The sequence below is a fragment of the Euleptes europaea genome, chromosome 9 (genome assembly GCF_029931775.1).
Source record: "Euleptes europaea isolate rEulEur1 chromosome 9, rEulEur1.hap1, whole genome shotgun sequence".
Taxonomy (NCBI): domain Eukaryota; kingdom Metazoa; phylum Chordata; class Lepidosauria; order Squamata; family Sphaerodactylidae; genus Euleptes; species Euleptes europaea.
In genome coordinates, this window is record NC_079320.1 from 12,701,588 (window position 1) to 12,720,487 (window position 18,900).

The window sequence follows — 18,900 nt, forward strand, 5'->3', positions numbered from 1 at the left end:
TGGCAGGAAGGGTGCTGCACAGAATGGCATCAGGATGCAAAGGTACAATGCAAGGGAGGGAGCTTTGACTCTCGAAAGCTTATACCCCGAAAATCTTGTTTGTCTCCAAGGTGCTACTGGACTTCTAGAAGTCAAGGGGCAAAACAGGATTTAATCACAGCCCAATGCTCCATATATTTAATACTGTCTCTATTACTAGAATCTGAAAGGAAAAATCTGGACGTTCTGGGGAAAGGTCCCTTTGACAAAATGTGTACTCTGAATGAGTTGCCCACCTCTAACATGCAGAGCTGCAGAAAGACATCTTGTGTACATTAAGAGAGCCAGCATGGTGTAGTGGTTTGGAGCCGTGGACTCTGATCTGGAGAACTGGGTTTGATTCCCCACTCCACAGGAAGCCAGCTGGGTGACCTTGGGCTGGTCACAATCTCTTACAGCCCTCTTAGCCCCACCTACCTCAGAGGGTGTCTGTTGAGGGGAAGGGAAGGGGATTGTAAACCGGTTTGAGTCTTCCTTAAGTGGTAGAGAAAGTCGGCTTATAAAAACCAACTCTTTTTCTTCTACTACTCCCTCGGCAAAAACATAATCAGCTTCACTTTTAAGTCCTGAGAGCAATTTTTGCTGAAATTTCAAAACTCCCAAGAGCATCTCCGTTCTGGAGATGAAGAAGGCCAGCACACGTTTATACAAAAAGATTTATTAAAAAACCAGTAAGACACTACTACATCATGACACTGTCACACTGGGCTTTTTTAAACACAAGACGTGCTCTACAATACTGGGGGACAAAATGGGCCGGGGGGGTAAGTCAAATTTATTCTTAAGCATAGCAATTAAAAAAAATAATAAAGACAGTGAAAGCAATTCTGTTGTAATGAGAACGCAAACTTCAGAGGGACCAACATGTTACTTCCAATTCAGGGACTCGATACAAAAAATTTTTTAGTTTGAACTGCTATTAAGCGGGCAGCCTGAGCCGCCTCAAAATGAATCTTCGAATGAGAATACTGCTTGTCCACCTAGAGAGAAAGAAAGAGAGGTCAATTCTGGTGACAACCATGACTTCTAGCCAAATTTACATACCCCTAATGTCCCACTATGTAAATACTGTATCAACATAAATCAAGTATGCCTTTTATATTAAAGCTGTACAGGAGAGTCCATGAGCTGGAAATCCACGTGTGCACCACTGTTTGAAAAAGGATCTTTCCACAAGTCTGAAATTACTCAAGAAATACTTGTTTACTCAACCAATGCCATAAAGCATCTGCCCAAACCCTTCAACCACCACCGAGTAGTAACATGGCAAGTGGCTACTTTGGGGCCCAAACACTTCTGTTAGAAGACTTTATACTGGCCGGCTAAACAACGCTTACGTGCCCATTAAGAGAAATACAATAAGGGTTAAAGAAAGGGTTAAAAATATCTCCTTATAATAGTATATATATTCAAAAGTTAGAGAAGTTGACACAACAGGACTTCAGCTCAAGAACATCTTGCAATTACGGCTACAACGTCTATAAAAATGGGAAAAGCAAGCATTAAAATAGATTAATAAAAAATATATAATTAAGGACTGGAAAATCCAGAGACAAGCTGTATCCTTAGAAGAACAAACAGTTAAAATTATTCAGTAAAAGCTGACGTTATTTAACCATTACTGGGCCTGTAAAAAATTGCATTATAAATTACATTACAAATAGGGTTGTTGTTTTGTTTTTTTTGTTTTTTAAAAAGCAAAGAAATAAGTGAAGGCAAAGCTCGAAGTATCCAATTTTATTATAATGCTGATACAGGATGTTGGAAGAGACCATACCAAACGGCCGCATTCGAGAGCGTGAGCATCTCGTACCCTGTCCGCATTGAGCGGGCCTGTGAGAATCGGGAAGTCAGCGCGACAACAGGGCCTGCAAGGAAGTTCCCGCTGGCGGGTACAAACAAGGTATAATGTCAGAGTTAGTAGGCAACACTATCTTCGCTGCAATTCCTTAATTTGTACCCATTAGCAGTACTTTACCTGTTAACTTTACTGACTTTGTTAATTTTACAGGGCAAAAAAAGGCAAAAAAGCTTATAAGAGCACACCTGTGTTTTTACTTATCTTCAAAGTCATTTTACGTTACATTACGGTAAGCACGTCTGGGTGCTGTGAAATTTTAAAACATATCATTACCGATATATCTTTACACAATATATATTCGAAAAAGACGCTACTATTTGTATCGAAAAGCTAGAACGTGCAGCTTACAAATGCAGGACGTACCTGTCGGGGGATAGGCTGCAAAATGGAATAATTTAGTACGGTTTGTAGCTATTTTGATGACCACCTCGCCGGGATACCTTCCCATAACCACTCTGCTGATCTAAATACAGAACAGAACTGTTAAGTCTCAAGCCACTAAGCTTTAAGACCAGTTAAATATATATATGTGTGTATATAGCAAGGCTGGGATACCCAATATGCTCTTCCACCACCACCCTGGACTCGCCTAACAAATCTGGAACAACAGACAGCCTTCTTTTAAAAAACTGCACACGGTAAAACGGCAGGCACCACTGGCTTGCAGAGTCTGGCTATTCAGCCTTCTCAGGACAAATAAGATCATTAACATTCTGCATCCAAGCCCCTCAGCAGACCCTCACAGGAACTGATGACTCTAGGAACAAAATTTTAAAGGGGGTGGTGGTTTCAGAGGGCTGCAGTGGGAAGGAGAATCAGAAGGGCTCTGCTCCGCGAGCAGACCTCATTCGATCTGAGCTAGGAGGAGGAATCCTAACCACCACCCTCTATTTCACAGTCAATTTACTTGTGAGTAGATACACCAGAGCAGGATTATTTCTGTCTCTAGTCCCTCTGCAATCCTAGACTGCTTTCTGACTTTTGTTTTGACTTGTGCATTCAAAATACATAAGCAGAGCATCGAGACTCTAGTAGACATACCCCCCCAAGAACTGTTCTCTGAGCATTTAAGTGGCTGAGAGCTCAAAGACCATCTCACGCACAGCCATAACGCTCCATCAACACCACAGCCAGCCTTTCGAGTTTTAGGCACGTCTCTTTCACTTAGCAGTATTTTTCATTTAAGCTGATATTCAACTACGCTTTTTCGTCATACAAAACAAAGCCCCTCTAAGTCTTAGCGAAGACAGACAAACATCACCTGAACACTCAGTGTATTTGACAAAAAAAAAAAAAAAAACTGAGGTGTTGCGGCATACTAAGCAGCTCTATACTTACTGCTATAGTCTCCATATCCATAATAGTTGTTGTAGCCAGTATAGTCATAGCCTCCGTAGCCACCATAGCCCTGACTGTTGTATCCGTAGTTGCCATAGCCCTGATTCCAGTAGTTATTGTACCCCTGGTTCCAGCTTTGACTGGGGCCTGCAAGAGAATTGGAAGAGTCGCCGCTTTACAAAAACAGCCTGAGACCAATAAACCCGAGGGCACAAAGCTAAGAACATTTAACGGGGAAAATCAACAAGCCATATTTCTAAGTAAAAACATATGTAAGATTAAGGGCTTATGGTGTAGCAGAAGAGCCCATGTGGTGTAAATAAATAAATCAATAAATAAAATGTAGATTTTGAGACCCAGATTTGAATCCCCACTCTGCCATGGAAGCAGGCTAGGTGCCACAGGACATAGCTCTCAATCTAGCCTACACCACATGGTTGTTGTGAGGGTAACATGGGGGAGAGGAGAATGATATAAGCTGCTTTGGGTCCCACTGGGGAGAAAAGTGAGGTATAAATGAAGTAAATGAATTTTTAAAAGATAGGCCATACCATGCTGAATAACGGAGTACATTTTAATCAGCTGTGCAACCTTCCCTTCAGTTCAAGTGTAACTATTCTGCCAGCATGGTGTAGTGGTTAAGAGCAGTGGTTTGGAGCGGTGGAGTCTGATCTGGAGAGCCAGGTTTGATTCTCCACTCCTCCACATGAGCAGCGGAGGCTAATCTGGTGAACTGGATTTGTTTCCCCACTCCTACACACGAAGCCAGCTGGGTGACATAGGGCAAGTCATTCTCTCTCAGCCTCACCCACCTCACAGGGTGTCTGTTGTGGGGAGGGGAAGGGAAGGCGATTGTAAGCCGGTTTGATTCTGCCTTAAGTAGTAGAGAAAGTCGGCATATGAAAACCAACTCTTCTTCTTCAAACAGCATTCAAGTACCACTGAATTCCCAAGATCTTAAAAGGGCTGTCAATTAATGGCCTTTTAAGAGGCTTCACTATCAAGAAGAAAAACTAGAGCTGTATATCACCAATCGGGTGCTCAAGTTCATAGAGAAACTTGGTGAACATTTAACACATACAGATCTTCCAGAATGCTTAAATGGGGAAGATACTAATCATCCCATTCTGAGTTGTGTGTGTGTGTGTGTGTTAAGTATTGTTAAGTCGCTTCTGACTCATGGCGACCCTATGAAGCTACAAGAGTGTAATTTGGCCCAAGAGGCTGTGGCTCTGTGGTAGAGCATCTGCTTGGCATGCAGAAGGTCCCAGGTTCAATCCCCGGCATCTCCAGTTAAAGGGACTAGGCAAGTAGGTGATGCGAAAGACTCTGGAGAGCAGCTCCCTGTCTTGAGCAGACAATATTGACTTTGATGGACCAAGGGTCTATTCAGTATAAGGCAGCGTCATGTGAAACAAACTGGTGGAGGATTTCCCTTCAGGCAACTGGTGTTTGGTATCAGAATGCCAATTATGCAAACAGGTATGTGTTAAGACGGATAGGCAGACAGCTTACCTCCACCTCGTCCGCGAGCTCTTCCAGAGAATCCCCCCCGAGTCCCCCATTGCTGTTGCTGCTGATACTGTTCTTTTGACATGGCTACTTTTATTTCACACTAAAAGAAGGAAAAGAGTAACTCTGAACACGTAGCTTGCCCGTTTTGCCTATTCTGCACCCGAGTAATTCATTTTGGAGTGTTAACTGAGGAACGAGAATGCATCACGAGGAGCAAGACTTCTGGCAGCACGAGTTTTAAAATATTTATAATGGAAAAATGAGACTAGGAGATACTTAAAGAGATACAAAGCAAATTTCTCTCGCAATGCCGTGGAGCTCCAAAACTTACTCCAGGGGTAATTTAGCAGCATTGCTTGTATTTTATTTCACCAGGAAAATCTTTGTTGATAAGCTCAAACTAGTTACTGGACCAGGAACTGGCCACTATTTAGCAAAGTGATGCCTACTTCGACTAAAAATCTACAGTCTAGATCAGGGGTGTCAACTTACGGCCCGCAGGCTGGATCCAGCCCCTTGAGAGCTCTTATCTGGCCCGCGAGCCAGCCATCCCCCCCTCCCAGTCCCCTGCAGGTTCACCAGCCAAGGCAGCGACCCCCACTCCCGATCTGGGCTGGTGAGGCATGGCCCGTCCAAGTGACATTTATGTCACATCCAGCCCTTGTAACAAATTAGTTTGACGCCCCTGGTCTAGATATCTATGCAGGGGGGAGGGGGCTGGCCAGAGAAAAGCAACTGGAATGGTTAAGGACAGGCAAAGTTCCAGAATGTTATTTACCAAAAATTAAAACTCGTATGAGCTCTGTTGCCCAAAGGAAAGGGCATTTTAATGACTGTCATCGTTAAGTGAGTGTTCAAGGCAGTAAATGGTATACAATAACAAGCAGTTAAGGGTCTTACTAAGAGTAACACTCAGCGCTTAAAGTTACAGAATTCTTTACTGCCCCAGACAAGTGGAAGAGTTGTACATGTATCTAAAGCTGCTCTGGTGGAACTTACAAGTGCCATTTCATCCCTAGCATGCAGGACCAAAATCTACTTTTTACTGGCGCTCTGTCCGCACTCCACTGTCTTTGGCTGCACTCCCATCTTTGTTATCCCTGGGGTTTTGGCTCAGTGACTCTTTCTCCAAAAAACGCGCTCTGGGAGCAAAGCTTGAAACATACTTTACTAAGACCAACGTTGTGGTACTTTTTCTCCATAATCTTCTTCACTGGCTCCTCCTCTTTGAAAGTAATGAAACAAAATCCACGACGTTTATTGGTTTTGTTGTCCATAGGAAGTTCTATTGATTCCACCTGGTTAACAGACCAAGGCATATAATATTAACAGCAGCCTAGGGCACTGTATTTGTACAGACCGATTTCCCCTGAGATTACTTACCCAGCACCTTAATTATTCTCACATAACTTTGCTAAGCCCATAAAAGGCTGGGAGACATGGAACAAGAAGCCACTAAGAACCAATTTAAGTTCTTACAAAGTTGCACAAAACTTAATTTCCCAAAACAGAACTTAAGAACTTATCAGAGTTCATTGGTTCTTGTAGGTTATCCAGGCTGTGTAACCGTGGTCTTGGTATTTCCTTTCCTGACGTTTCGCCAGCAGCTGTGGCAGGCATCTTCAGAGGAGTCCTCTGAAGATGCCTGCCACAGCTGCTGGCGAAACGTCAGGAAAGAAAATACCAAGACCACGGTTACACAGCCTGGATAACCTACAAGAACCAATGAACTCTGACCGTGAAAGCCTTCAACAATATTATCAGATGTCATGTTCTCCAACACAAAACAGAAATTCAGCAAATGAGGTTTCCACCAATTTGTCTGAAAGGCATTATATTCTTAAGATTTAATTTTTATTGTCCAAGTCAATTAGACTAGAAGTCTTTTATAGTGAGGCAATAAACTGCAGTCCACATCCCATTGAAGTCAACAGCAAACCACCCATCGATTTCACCGAGCTGCCAGTGTCCTAAGGCTCTGGAAACTAATTACTCCCAAACTGAGCACAGCATTAGAAAGGTCACGGCCATTTTTCAACTGACTAGTGGTGGAAAGCCAACAGGAGCGTAAAGGCATCTGGTCTGGGATATGTTATTCCTCGGGAACGATGATCTGAACGTTTTATGCCCTCAGATGTAGGACAGGGTAGAAGTTGCTGTGAGCACAGAGAAAGACATCACAGCTAGAGTCCCCGGCAGATTAAAGAGGATCAGAGCATGTCGCTGCATTTATGCTACTGCTACAAACCTCAACACCAAGATGGGCAAATTAAGAGTGCCTGGAACAATCGTGGGAATAGGTTGAGAATTTCAAAGCAGCCTGTATAACTTTTTTAAAAAACACAAAGGACCCAGGAAAATTGCAAACATACCGGCCTCTGTTCTGCCCAGGTACATTGGTGGAACACATTATTAGTGACAGAACCATTAAACACAGTGAAAAACAAATCGTGGCTCCATAGAAGTCTTTCTTCAACAGCCTTCTGAAGGTCTTTAAGTGTTCACAGGCATACATGTAGGAAGGGAGTACTTTGGTAGATATTAAGTATATAATATCTATCAGATTACCCCCTTCCTACATGTACGCCTGTGAACACTTAAAGACCTTCAACTTGAATCCTTTAAGAGCCAGCATGGGGTAGTGGTTAAGAGCGGTGGTTTGGAGCGTGGACTCTAATCTGGAGAACCGGGTTTGATTCCCCACTCCTCCACATGAGCGGCAGAGGCTAATCTGGTGAACCAGGTTGGTTCCCCCATCCTACACATGAAGCCAGCTGGGTGCCCTTGGGCTAGCCACAGCACTCTCAGCCCCACCCATCTCACAGGGTGTCTGTTGTGGGGAGGGTGATTATAAGCCGGGTTGATTCTTCCTAAATGGTAGAGAAAGTTGGCATATAAAAACCAACTCTTCTTGTAGCATGAGCAGAGCTTACAGAAGCTCACTTTCCTTCTGATACCTTCTACTGCAGCCTGCTGACCCCTGAAATTGTGGCTATGGGGGGGTGCCACTGCCTCTTCCCAGCCAAAAATAAAAATGATTAGGAGAGTTTGTCAAAAGCTTTCCAGAAAGTCCCTCAGCAATGGCTAAGCAGTAACAGGTGGGCAGATCATCTTACTGTAACTGGTTAAAGAGCAGAAGGGAGAAGGGAGACTCTGGTTAGCAGTTTGCACAGGAGAGTGAAGTTAGCGGTGTAATTCACTCAGATCTGTACTGGGATTGAAGAACTCCAGAAGGCATTTGCCCAACTGGATGAATGGGCAACAAATTGGTAAATGTGATTCAAAGTATAGCAAACTGGCCGAAAAGTTCTGAACTGATATGTATGCTGATAGGAGCCTTAAGTTACTAAGATTATCAGAAGGAAAGAGGCCTTGGAGTGATGGCATTTTACTGAAAACGCATGCTTTGAAAGATAGCAACTGCGTTCAAATCTTTCCTAATAATTTCAAAACAGAACTGCCAACACCAAAATACCTTTATAGAAAAAACTATGATACAACTGCGTTTGAAATGCTGCATATGATCCCGGCTGCCACATCTCAAAGTGTATCGCATTAGAAAAGGTGCAGAAAAGAGCAGTTCTTGTGGAAATGCTAGAAAGGCTGAGAGTTTTTGTAATTTGCCAGTCCTCCAAGGCCAACTTCAGTAGTCTTCCAAATCCATTTATCTGATAACTCTTTTCTCACACTCGGAGACTGGCTACTTACTGTTCTGTAAGTCACAAATGCACCATAAGTAGTTTATGTTATCATTTAGTTCTAACCCAGCTTTCAAAGAACACTACCACCATCTCTGAACACTTTTTGGGGTGGTGACCAGGGGTGGGGGGAGTAATTTAATACTGCAGAACTAGTTGAGTCTTTTCTGATCCAGTGTGCTTGTACTATTAGAAGGCAACAGAACATGTGAGGGAACACTTAAAATATGACTACATGACACTCTTACACAGTCACCTGCTTAGCATATGAGAAGCAGGATCGTGAGTACAGTTTCTTAAATCTCAAGCTAGAGTATTTTAGCCCCATAACAGATGGGAGGATGGCTTACCTCACCAAAACCTCCGAAGTATTCCCTTATTTTTTCTTCAGGTGTATCTGGAGATAAGCCCCCGACAAAAATCTTTTTAACTGGCTCTTTTGTTTTCATCGCTTTAGCCCTTTTGGGATCGATCACTTTGCCGTTCAATTTATGCTCCTTTTGATCCGTAACCTGCAAAGAGTCACATCTTTAAAAAAAAACAAAAACAAAAAACGCCTGCCATAAAAAAACAAAGTAGCCTAAATAGTGTATTTTCATAATCACGTAAGAATAGGAATTTTTAAAATATTGTTTCTACGTTAACAAAAACAAAATTAAAAACAATTTTAAAAAATATACCTTGTCCACACTCTCAGATTCCTTGAACAGCACAAAGCCAAAACCTCTTGACCGACCAGTGATAGGATCCAGCTTCAGGGTGCAGTCCACAACCTCACCAAATTTGGTGAAGTAGTCCTTCAAATCTTTCTTCGTAGTATCCCAGCTAAGCCCTCCAATGAACATTTTCCTGTAAAGAAGTTTTAAAGCTGTTGAGCTTCAAAAGAAAGAAAAAAATCCACATTCAAACAGCAAGCCATGGTAAGAGGTTGCCCTCACTCTAAATGTGCATTTCAGAACTAAGCCAGGTTGAATTTAAAGTTATTAGGACCAACCTTTAAAAAAAAAAAACCAAATCTGCAATCCTGTCTTGTGACTAAATGAACACTTTAAAACTTAACTCAACAACTGGACATGCATTCAATACTCAAATAACTAGATTGAGGCGACATGAACTATTTACATTGTGATCAATATACGCTTGCTCATTGTAAGACTGCTATATGAAAATAAACAATGTTAACGGGATTTAATAGGGTAGCAGGAAAGCAACACAAAATACCCATTAAAAAAAGCCCACCTAACAGATAGAGCTTGTATGATATTTTCAGAGAGTAGCCGTGTCAATCTGCTGTAGAAGAGCCAGATTCAAGTCCAGTAGCACCTTAGAGACCAACAAGGTTTTCAGGATATGAGCTTTCGAGAGTCAAAGCTCTCTTCGTCAGAAGAGTTGACTTGTTAGTCACTAATCATAGAATCATAGAGTTGGAAGGGACCACCAGGGTCATCTAGTCTAACCCCCTGCCCAATGCAGGAATTTCACAACTACCTTCCACACACAGTGACCCCTACTCCATGCCCAGAAGATGGCCAAGATGCCCTTCCTGTCATAAACTGCCTCTCATGAACTGCCTAAGGTGCTACTGGACTCGAACACAGCTCATTTGAATTGTTCCCTAATTCTGGGTCAGGAGGACTGAGAAGCAGGCTCTGACTCCAGCAAGTAGATGGCAAAGACACGAAGGAAGAAGAGGAACAGGACAAGCTGGGAAGGATTCAGACCCACCTTCCTTAGTGGTAAGGAAAGGAGAATGAAGGAAATGGACATTCCCCCACTCTTCCATCCTGTGCCCCAACTTCACTAAGAGAGGCTGAGTCTGCCAGTAGTGGTTTCCACTTAAAATATTTGAGAATCACCGACCAGTATTCATTCTCCTCCCACCCGATAATTCTACTCACTTGGTCAAGCACGCAGCTTGGAGGAACACTGAAATGCTCTCTCAACTCCCCCACCCCCCGGTTCGGGAACAAACAAGAATCATAATTAACTAGAGTATTGTGGCAAGAGTCATACCCCACTCCTTTTCTCCACTGCTAATCTGTTAGAAGGAGGGTTGGGTTTTTATTGCTGATTTTCTCTACCCTTTTTTTAAGGAGAATCAAACCGGCTTAACAATCTCCTTCCCTTCCCCTCCCCATATCAGACACCTTGTGAGGTAGGTGAGGCTGAGAGAGCTCTAGGAGAACTGTGAGTAGGCCAAGGTCACCCAGCTGGCTTCATGTGGAGGAGTGAGGAAACCAACCTGGTTCTCCAGATTAGAGTTCACTGCTCTTAACCACTACACTTATCAAAGTAGCCCAACGCATTTCCTACACCTGGAAGCTTCACTATGCTAAATAAAAGCAGTACAGCCAGCGAGATATGGAGGTGACTATGTTATATGGGTGGCCGGCTCATCTGATGAGACCAAACCCGCTTTGAGTCTCAGGCAACAACACAAAACTTAGGTAACAGTGCAAGCACAAACCACCCTACTTGGCATGCCACAGAACCTTTACTGAATAAAATCCAACAGTACAGTTCCAGACCAAGTGCCTTCTTGAACATATTTTACTATTACATTTCATTTCCACAAGATTGTGAATTGATAGGTTTCTAAAGCTATAAGAAAGGTACAAAAGCAAATTAATCCCACAAATATCCAAGTTAATCACTGCAGTAGGTTCCCATGACAGACAACAATCAAATCCCCGTCAAAGGACCAGGCTGAACCCCAGAGTTTCTTTGCCACTCACTCTTGAAGTGCATATGACCAGTCAACCCCTTACAAGATTGAACAGAATCTTGTTTGTGGTGGTGATGTAGTAAGTCACATGACTAATGTTCATCAGGTGATCAATTTGATTTTTCTCTTAGTCTTACAATTATCCCGCCTTTTCCTGTAGTTCCCCACCACGTTGTTACACATGTTTTATTAAAGTATTTTTTTAAAAATTAAAATGTCAAGCCTGCAGAAGTAACTTCAGTGTGAACAAGTTTTGGATATTATAAGGATTTTCACGTGAGATAGTGCTGATATAATCACGAGAGGCCCCTGCTAATCAAACACACAGCCAAACAGCAGCTTCCAAACCAACAGGTAGAGACACGTTCAGCCACTCCTTACATAGCAGCGCCAGACAGAGGCATTCATATGCCATCAACTATGCCAGATTCCCTAAAGCTTTGCAAATAAGGCTGTCTGGAGAGGAAGTAACACCTAAGGGTCCAAGAAGAAAAGGGGGTGACTGTCCAATGGCCAGCATTCAATGGTGCCACATGACTCCATCCTCAACAGGCTACCCCTTCACCTATCAGTAAGCAGCTGCAGAGCCAATGTAGTGTAGTGGTTAAGAGCGGTGGTTTGGAGCGGTGGACTCTAATCTGGAGAACTGGGTTTGACTCCACACTCTTCCACATGAGCGGTGGACGCTAATCTGGTGAACCAGGTTGGTTTCCCCACTCCAACACATGAAGCCAGCTGGGAGACCTTGGGCTAGTCACAGCTCTCTTAGAGCTCTCACAGCCTCACCTACCTCACAGGGTATCTGTTGTGGGGAGGGGAAGGGAAGGTGATTATAAGCCGGTTTGATTCTTCCTTCAGTGGTAGAGAAAGTTGGCATATAAAAACCAACTCTTCTTCTCCTCCTCCTCCCTATCTGAAGACTATACCTTATAGCTGTCTTTGTCAGCAGTACCCCAAGCTAAGTCAGATGCTGCAGCCCAATGTGGTGCCCACTCTTTGGGCATTAATTTTGGACTGAAGGAACCAACCAAGAAGTTGCAAGCTAACGGAACGCAGTAATAAATGGTAGAAATTTGCAGGCTTCCTAAGACTATTTTCAGAAACAGCTCACCTGATAAACCAACACAGACATACCTTTAAATTTATTCCATGGGTAATATGCCAGCGATCTCCGAAGGTAAAAAAGTTTTTTTTTTTTTTAAGGATAGCCTAGGAGGTCATACATAGAAAGACACAGCTTCCTTCTAAGGAAGCAGTCCACAAGTCCAGAGAAAATCAGTTCATGTACAAGTATCTGCAGGTGGCCTGAAAAAGAACAACTATCCTAGTGCCTGCGTGCCGCCACACCACACAGGATTACACACCCTGCATGCATGCCCTTAGATGACCCTACAGGCTACCTTCTATGCTTCAGCACGTTACATCTGTCAACCAGAAGAGAGAGAGAAAAAATACACATTTCACAACAAGAGTAGTTTGTGGGAAGATGATCTCTACCGATTATCAAGCATGTCAAGACAGTATTTCAGAACCACAAATGAAAAGGGTTGGAAATATAGGCCACAGGTAACGCTTAGTTTCTCTGGAAAAATATTGCTCAAAAGAAGGCATTGACTAAAAAGGGGGGGCTCTAGGAATCTGCTCACACATGAAGCTGCCTTATACTGAATCAGACCCTTGGTCCATCCAAGTCAGTATCGTCTATTCAGACCGGCAGCGGCTCTCCAGGGTCTCAGGCAGAGGTCTTTCACATCACCTCCTTGCCTGGTCCCTTTAACTGGAGACGTCGGGGATTGAACCTGGGACCTTCTGCGTGCAAGCAGATGCTCTACCACTGAGCCACAGCCCCTCAAAAGCACAGGCATCAGACTCATTTTCGGGTCTTCAGCGTTTTGTATTCTAATGACCATATTTTCTCATTATAGTTACAACAAAACCTAATCCTAAACTCATCATAGCTTCTTATACATTTTATTCAAACTGTGAAGCCAGTACCATGCGAGCAGTAAGTAAAGACAGGCTTCATGACAGAACAAAGGCGGACTGGTTAAGGAAAAGACTAGCATTTATTGAGGACTCAAAAAGAAATCCCCTATCCTCAGTTTTCCAAACCACTAAATTCCAGCATTAATGTAAAGGTTTACAGGACTTTGTGCACAACCCATGCAGCAAACTTCCACTTATACTACGTAGGCTTAAGGAGAGCTATATATATCCAAAAAGACAGTTTGCCATCTGCTATACGAAAGCTGCAGCTATGTGCCAGGCTGCCTATTATGCTGCATGAAATAAACGGTCACTGTTTGCTTTTCAATCATGCAGGTTCCCATTTCCACTAATGCACTAAAAATTCCCAGTTCCTTCCGTTCTTTTAACAGAGCACTCTTTGGACATCTGTAACAACCCAGCTCGAGCTCTTATTCAACATCCACACCGGGCACAGAAACAGAACTGAGCCGAAAGAACTTGTGTTAACACAAAGCACTCCAGAACTGGAAATATTTGCCGAGAGCCAAGAATCAGTAACTACTATTGTAAGTTTGGGTAATTTGTCCAAAGAGCATTTCAAAGCCAATCCCCAAACCTAAAGCAAGCGAAACATGATGCTTTAGATTAGGCTATTTCAAACTAGGGCTCAGGACGGCCATGAATGCGGCCCAACACAAAATTGTAAACTTACTTAAAACGTTACAAATCAGCTATCGTTAGTGTTAGTGTATTTTATGTGCGGCCCAAGACAATTCTTCTTCTGCCAATGTGGCCCAGGGAAGCCAAAAGATTGGACACCCCTGCTTTAGGTGTTCCTTATATACATGGTCCCTCTCAAACATACAAACACACATACAACACAACACCAAGATTATTACTTCTATTGTGGGATCACCAAACTTTATAACAAATATACACTTGACAGGCCCCTGCCTGGAGGATATCACAAACTAATGCTAAGCTTATGGTCCATCTATCCTCTTCCATCTATTCTCAAAGAGAAGTGCCTAAAAAGTTCTGCAAGCCTCCCCCTGGCATTCAAGAGAGCCAGGATGGCCTAGTGGTTAGCGTACTAGATTAGGACCAATAAGACCATGCCACAAGGCAATCCAGGTGATCTTTGGGCCAGTCTTTCCTCGTCACCCAGGGCAGTTGTGAAAATAAAAGGAAAAATAGGTACACCAGCCTGAGCTGCTTAGAGGAAGAATCGGACTAAAGAAAAGCCTGAGGATTTGAGCCAAAAACAGTAACAAAACAGATGTCAACGTATTTCAGTGCGCCCACTTCAGTGAAGAAAAGATTCCAAACTCTTCAAGAGATGAAAGCATGAGTGACTTGCTCTTGTGGAACACAGCTTCTTTTTTCTTTTTTTTTTAAAGGTCATTCCATAGCAAAAATCCATGGGTTTTTTTATTACGACCAACCGGAACTGTGTGTGTGCATGTTCTCTAGCAAAAGTCCACACAATGGGGACTATACAGTTTTGGCTGGTATTACACAGATCTCGATCTTATTTAGCAAATTTGCAGCAACAGCTTGTAAAAACACATGTGCGGTTTTGGCCTGTTTTGTTTTTTTAGCTGTTCCACAGTACTCTCTGACTCCATGTGGCAAAGCATCTCACCGGAGAGCCCTGAAGAAACAACTGCAAAACCCCTGCCCAATTCACGGAAAGTTCGGAGCGGGTATGGCTGGAAAAGTTATTAATTGGTGAAAATCCCATGATCTCAAAACAAGTGGCCAAATTTTGTGCTTGTGTGTAAAAGCCCGAAGCACGAAAGAGAGGCTGCTGGAAAGGATAAGGAACTGTAATAAGTATAGAAATACTGCTCCAAGTTCACACTGTTATATTTGGCTTAATTAGTATTTTATCTGTATTTTATGTTTCATTAGCAATTTCTGAATTCAAGCTTTTAAGTTTTCAGAAATGGAGCATAGAAATGCAATATGATGTTTTCTGGTCTATGGCTGAAATAAATCATTATTATTGAACACATGAAGCTGCCTTCTACTGAATCAGACCCTGGGTCCATCAAAGTCAGTATTGTCTACTCAGACTGGCAGCGGCTCTCCAGGGTCTCAGACAAGGGTCTTTCACATCACCTAATTGTCTAGTCCCTTTAACTGGAGATGCTGGGGATTGAACATGGGACCTTCTGCATGCCAAGCGGATGCTCTACCGCCTGAGCCACGGCCCTTATTAAACCCCTGCCCACCTTTCTCAAGCTGCTGCCATTCCCACCCGACTAACCATCAGATCCCAAAAGGAGCTTGTGTCCTTCCTGCCTCTGCAGCAGGAATCACACACCCCTACGTAAGAACATAAGGAAGGCCCTGCTGGATCAGACCCAGGCCTATCAAGTCCAGCAGTCTGTTCACACAGTGGCCAACCAGGTGCCTCCAGGAAGCCCACAAGCAAGACAGCTGCTGCAGCAGCATTGTCCTGCCTGTGTTCCACAGCACCTAATATAATAGGCATGCTCCTCTGATCCTGGAGAGAGTAGGGATGCAACATGACTAGTATCCATTTTGGCTAGTAGCAATGGATAGCCCTATCTTCCATGAACATGTCCACTCATAAGAACATAAGAAAGGCCCTGCTGGATCAGGCCAAGGCCCATCAAGTCCAGCAGTCTGTTCACACAGTGGCCAACCAGGGGCCTCTAGGAATCCCCCAAACAAGACAACTGCAGCAGCATTGTCCTGCCTGTGTTCCACAGCACCTAATATAATAGGCATGCTCCTCTGATCCTGGAGAGAACATAATATCATAAAGAAAGCCCTGCTGGATCAAACCAAGGCCCATCAAGTCCAGCAATCTGTTCACACAGTGGCCAACCAGGTGCTTCTAGGAAGCCCCCAAACAAGATGACTGCAGCAGCACCATCCTGCCTGTGTTCCACAGCAACTAATATAATAGGCATGCTCCTCTGATCATGGGGAGAATAGGTATATGCATCATAAGTAGCACCCATGTTTACTAGTAGCCACAAGTAGCCCTCTCCTCCATGAACATGTAGAAAAGGGCACGAGTACAGTAGCACATTAAAGACTCACAAGAATATTTTCTGGTAGGGTGGCTCACGAAAGCTCATAGCCCTACCAGAAAATATTCTTGTGAGTCTTTAAGGTGCTGCTGGACTCTTGCCCTTTTCTATTAGCTGTATCTGAAGAAGTGAGCTGTGGCTCACGAAAACTCATACCCTGCCAAAAAATATTCTTGTGAGTCTTTCAGGTGCTGCTGGACTCTTGCCCTTTTCTATTAGCTGTATCTGAAGAAGTGAGCTGTGGCTCACGAAAGCTCATAACCCTACCGGAAAATATTTTTGTTATTGGTTCTCGTAGGTTATCCGGGCTATGTGACCGTGGTCTTGGTATTTTCTTTCCTGACGTTTCGCCCGCAGCTGTGGCCGGCGTCTTCAGAGGAGTAACACTGAAGGACAGCGTCTCAATATTCTTGCGAGTCTTTCAGGTGCTGCTGGACTCTGGCCCTTTTCTACTAGAAAATATTCTTGTGAGGCTTTCAGGTGCTGCTGGACTCTGGCCCTTTTCTACTAGAAAATATTCTTGTGAGGCTTTCAGGTGCTGCTGGACTCTGGCCCTTTTCTACTAGAAAATATTCTTGTGAGGCTTTCAGGTGCTGCTGGACTCTGGCCCTTTTCTACTAGAAAATATTCTTGTGAGGCTTTCAGGTGCTACCGGACTCTGGCCCTTTTCTACTAGAAAATATTCTTGCGAGTCTTTCAGGTGCTGCTGGACTCTGGCCCTTTTCTACTAGAAAATATTCTTGTGAGGCTTTCAGGTGCTGCTGGACTCTGGCCCTTTTCTACTAGAAAATATTCTTGTGAGGCTTTCAGGTGCTACCGGACTCTGGCCCTTTTCTACTAGAAAATATTCTTGCGAGTCTTTCAGGTGCTGCTGGACTCTGGCCCTTTTCTACTAGAAAATATTCTTGCGAGTCTTTCAGGTGCTACCGGACTCTGGCCCTTTTCTACTAGAAAATATTCTTGCGAGTCTTTCAGGTGCTGCTGGACTCTGGCCCTTTTCTACTACTGCAGACAGACGAACCCGGCGACCCCCTGCGCGTTATCCCCATGAACATGCCCACTCCGGGAGGCCTTCTCGAGGAGAGCAACCGGCGCCTGGGCAGCGAAGCCGCCCTCGACTCCCTCCCCTCCCCCCCCCCCAGCAGCAGCAGCAGCAGCAGCAAACACCGCCCGCCAGGCCTCAGCCCCCGTTGCCCTCCGCGGGCCCAGCCCCGCCGCCTTCCGAGCCGGCCCGAGAGAGGGAGCCCCGTTCCGCCTACCCTTCGTCCTCCTCGTTCTTGCTGGCGTCGATTTTGGCGCCCTCCGACTCGCCGCCGCCGCCCCCCCCTTCCGCGCCGTCGCCTTCGCCCCCTTCGGCGCCCCCCGCGTCTCCCTCAAGCGGCTCCGTCGGCTCCGTCGCCTCCGCCGCCTCTGCATCTTCGGCGAACTGCTGCTCCGACATGGCCGCCCTGCAGCCTCGGCGGGTGAACGAGGGAGGGGAACGAGGAGAAGGGACGGGGACGGAGCGCGGGAGATGCGGGCCTTGTCCCCCCCCCCTTCCTTTTCCCTCACACTTTAATGGCGCCGCCTCGATGGTCCCAACCTAAAATGGCCGCCGGAAGGGCCGCAACGGCGCGGTGGGTCACGTGGCCACCGCCATAGAGAGGGAGGGGGAGAGAGATAGAGGGAGGGAGGTTGTGGAGCTAACGCGCCATGCCGGAGGAGGTTCGAAGAGCGCTCCGCCCATGGGGGGGGGGAGAGGGATCCTGACCAATGGCGGCTTTCGAATCAGTCCCGGAAGTTTTTTTTTTGAACCGTTGACGTTCCTTACGCTCTACGTCGTGATGAAATGCGGCGTTGGAGGGGAGTGTTACGGGTGCCGCAGAGGGCCAAAACAAAACAACAATAAATCAGGAGGTCCTGGATCAAATCAAGGCTGAACTGAACCGAGAAGGTCAAAGAATGAATAAAGACCTTGCGTTCATGGCTCATGACCAATGCTGGTTTCTCCACACCCATCTCTCCCCTGGACATCCCAGACTCTTCTGCATACCACACCTCATCCCATCACGCCTGCTATTCACGTTTACATACTAATGCTTGTCATGAATTCACTCTCCTCTACTTAAAGACAGATAGATTCACATTCTAGCTGTATCTGAAGAAGTGAGCTGTGGCTCACGAAAGCTCATACCCTGCCAGGAAATATTCTTCACAGTGGGTAGCCGGGTTAGTCTGTCTGCAGTAGTAAAAAAGGGCAAGAGTCTAGTAGCACCTTAAAGACTCACAAGAATATTTTGTTATTTGCATTTACCTGGGCTCAATAAAGACCTTGCATTCATGGCTCATGACCAATGCTGATTTCTCCACACCCATCTCTCCCCTGGACATCCCACACTCTTCTGCATACCACACCTCATCCCATCACACCTGCTATTCACATTTACATACTAGAAAAGAGCAAGAGTCCAGGAGCACCTTAAAGACTAACAAAAATATTTTGTTATTTGCATACCCATCACGCCTGCTATTCACATTTACACACTGTTAACATTTACATGCTAATGCTTGTCTGAATTCACTCTCCTCTACTTAAAGGCAGATGGATTCACATTCGAGCTGTATCTGAAGAAGTGAGCTGTGGCTCACGAAAGCTCATACCCCACTAGAAAATATTCTTGTTAGTCTTTAAGGTGCTCCTGGACTCTT

General features: G+C 44.6%; 1 protein-coding gene across 2 annotated transcripts; it reads right to left on the minus strand.

The window, feature by feature from the left end:
* Positions 1–681: 681 nt before the first annotated feature.
* Positions 682–17,653, minus strand: HNRNPD (heterogeneous nuclear ribonucleoprotein D). Of its 2 annotated transcripts, XR_008933508.1 has the most exons (9): positions 17,472–17,653; positions 9,132–9,300; positions 8,802–8,963; positions 5,920–6,051; positions 4,754–4,853; positions 3,239–3,385; positions 2,264–2,363; positions 1,817–1,924; positions 682–1,019 (listed from the first exon to the last, which is right to left on the minus strand). XR_008933508.1 is itself a non-coding variant. In XM_056855438.1 (8 exons), the coding sequence occupies exons 1-7, from the start codon at positions 17,651–17,653 to the stop codon at positions 2,296–2,298; spliced, it is 960 nt and encodes a 319-aa protein (XP_056711416.1). In that variant the 3' UTR covers positions 988–1,019; positions 2,264–2,295. The 2 variants fall into 2 exon arrangements, 1 of the variants encoding a protein (XP_056711416.1); XM_056855438.1 differs by lacking the exon at positions 1,817–1,924 and having other exon boundaries at positions 988–1,019.
* Positions 17,654–18,900: the final 1,247 nt, after the last annotated feature.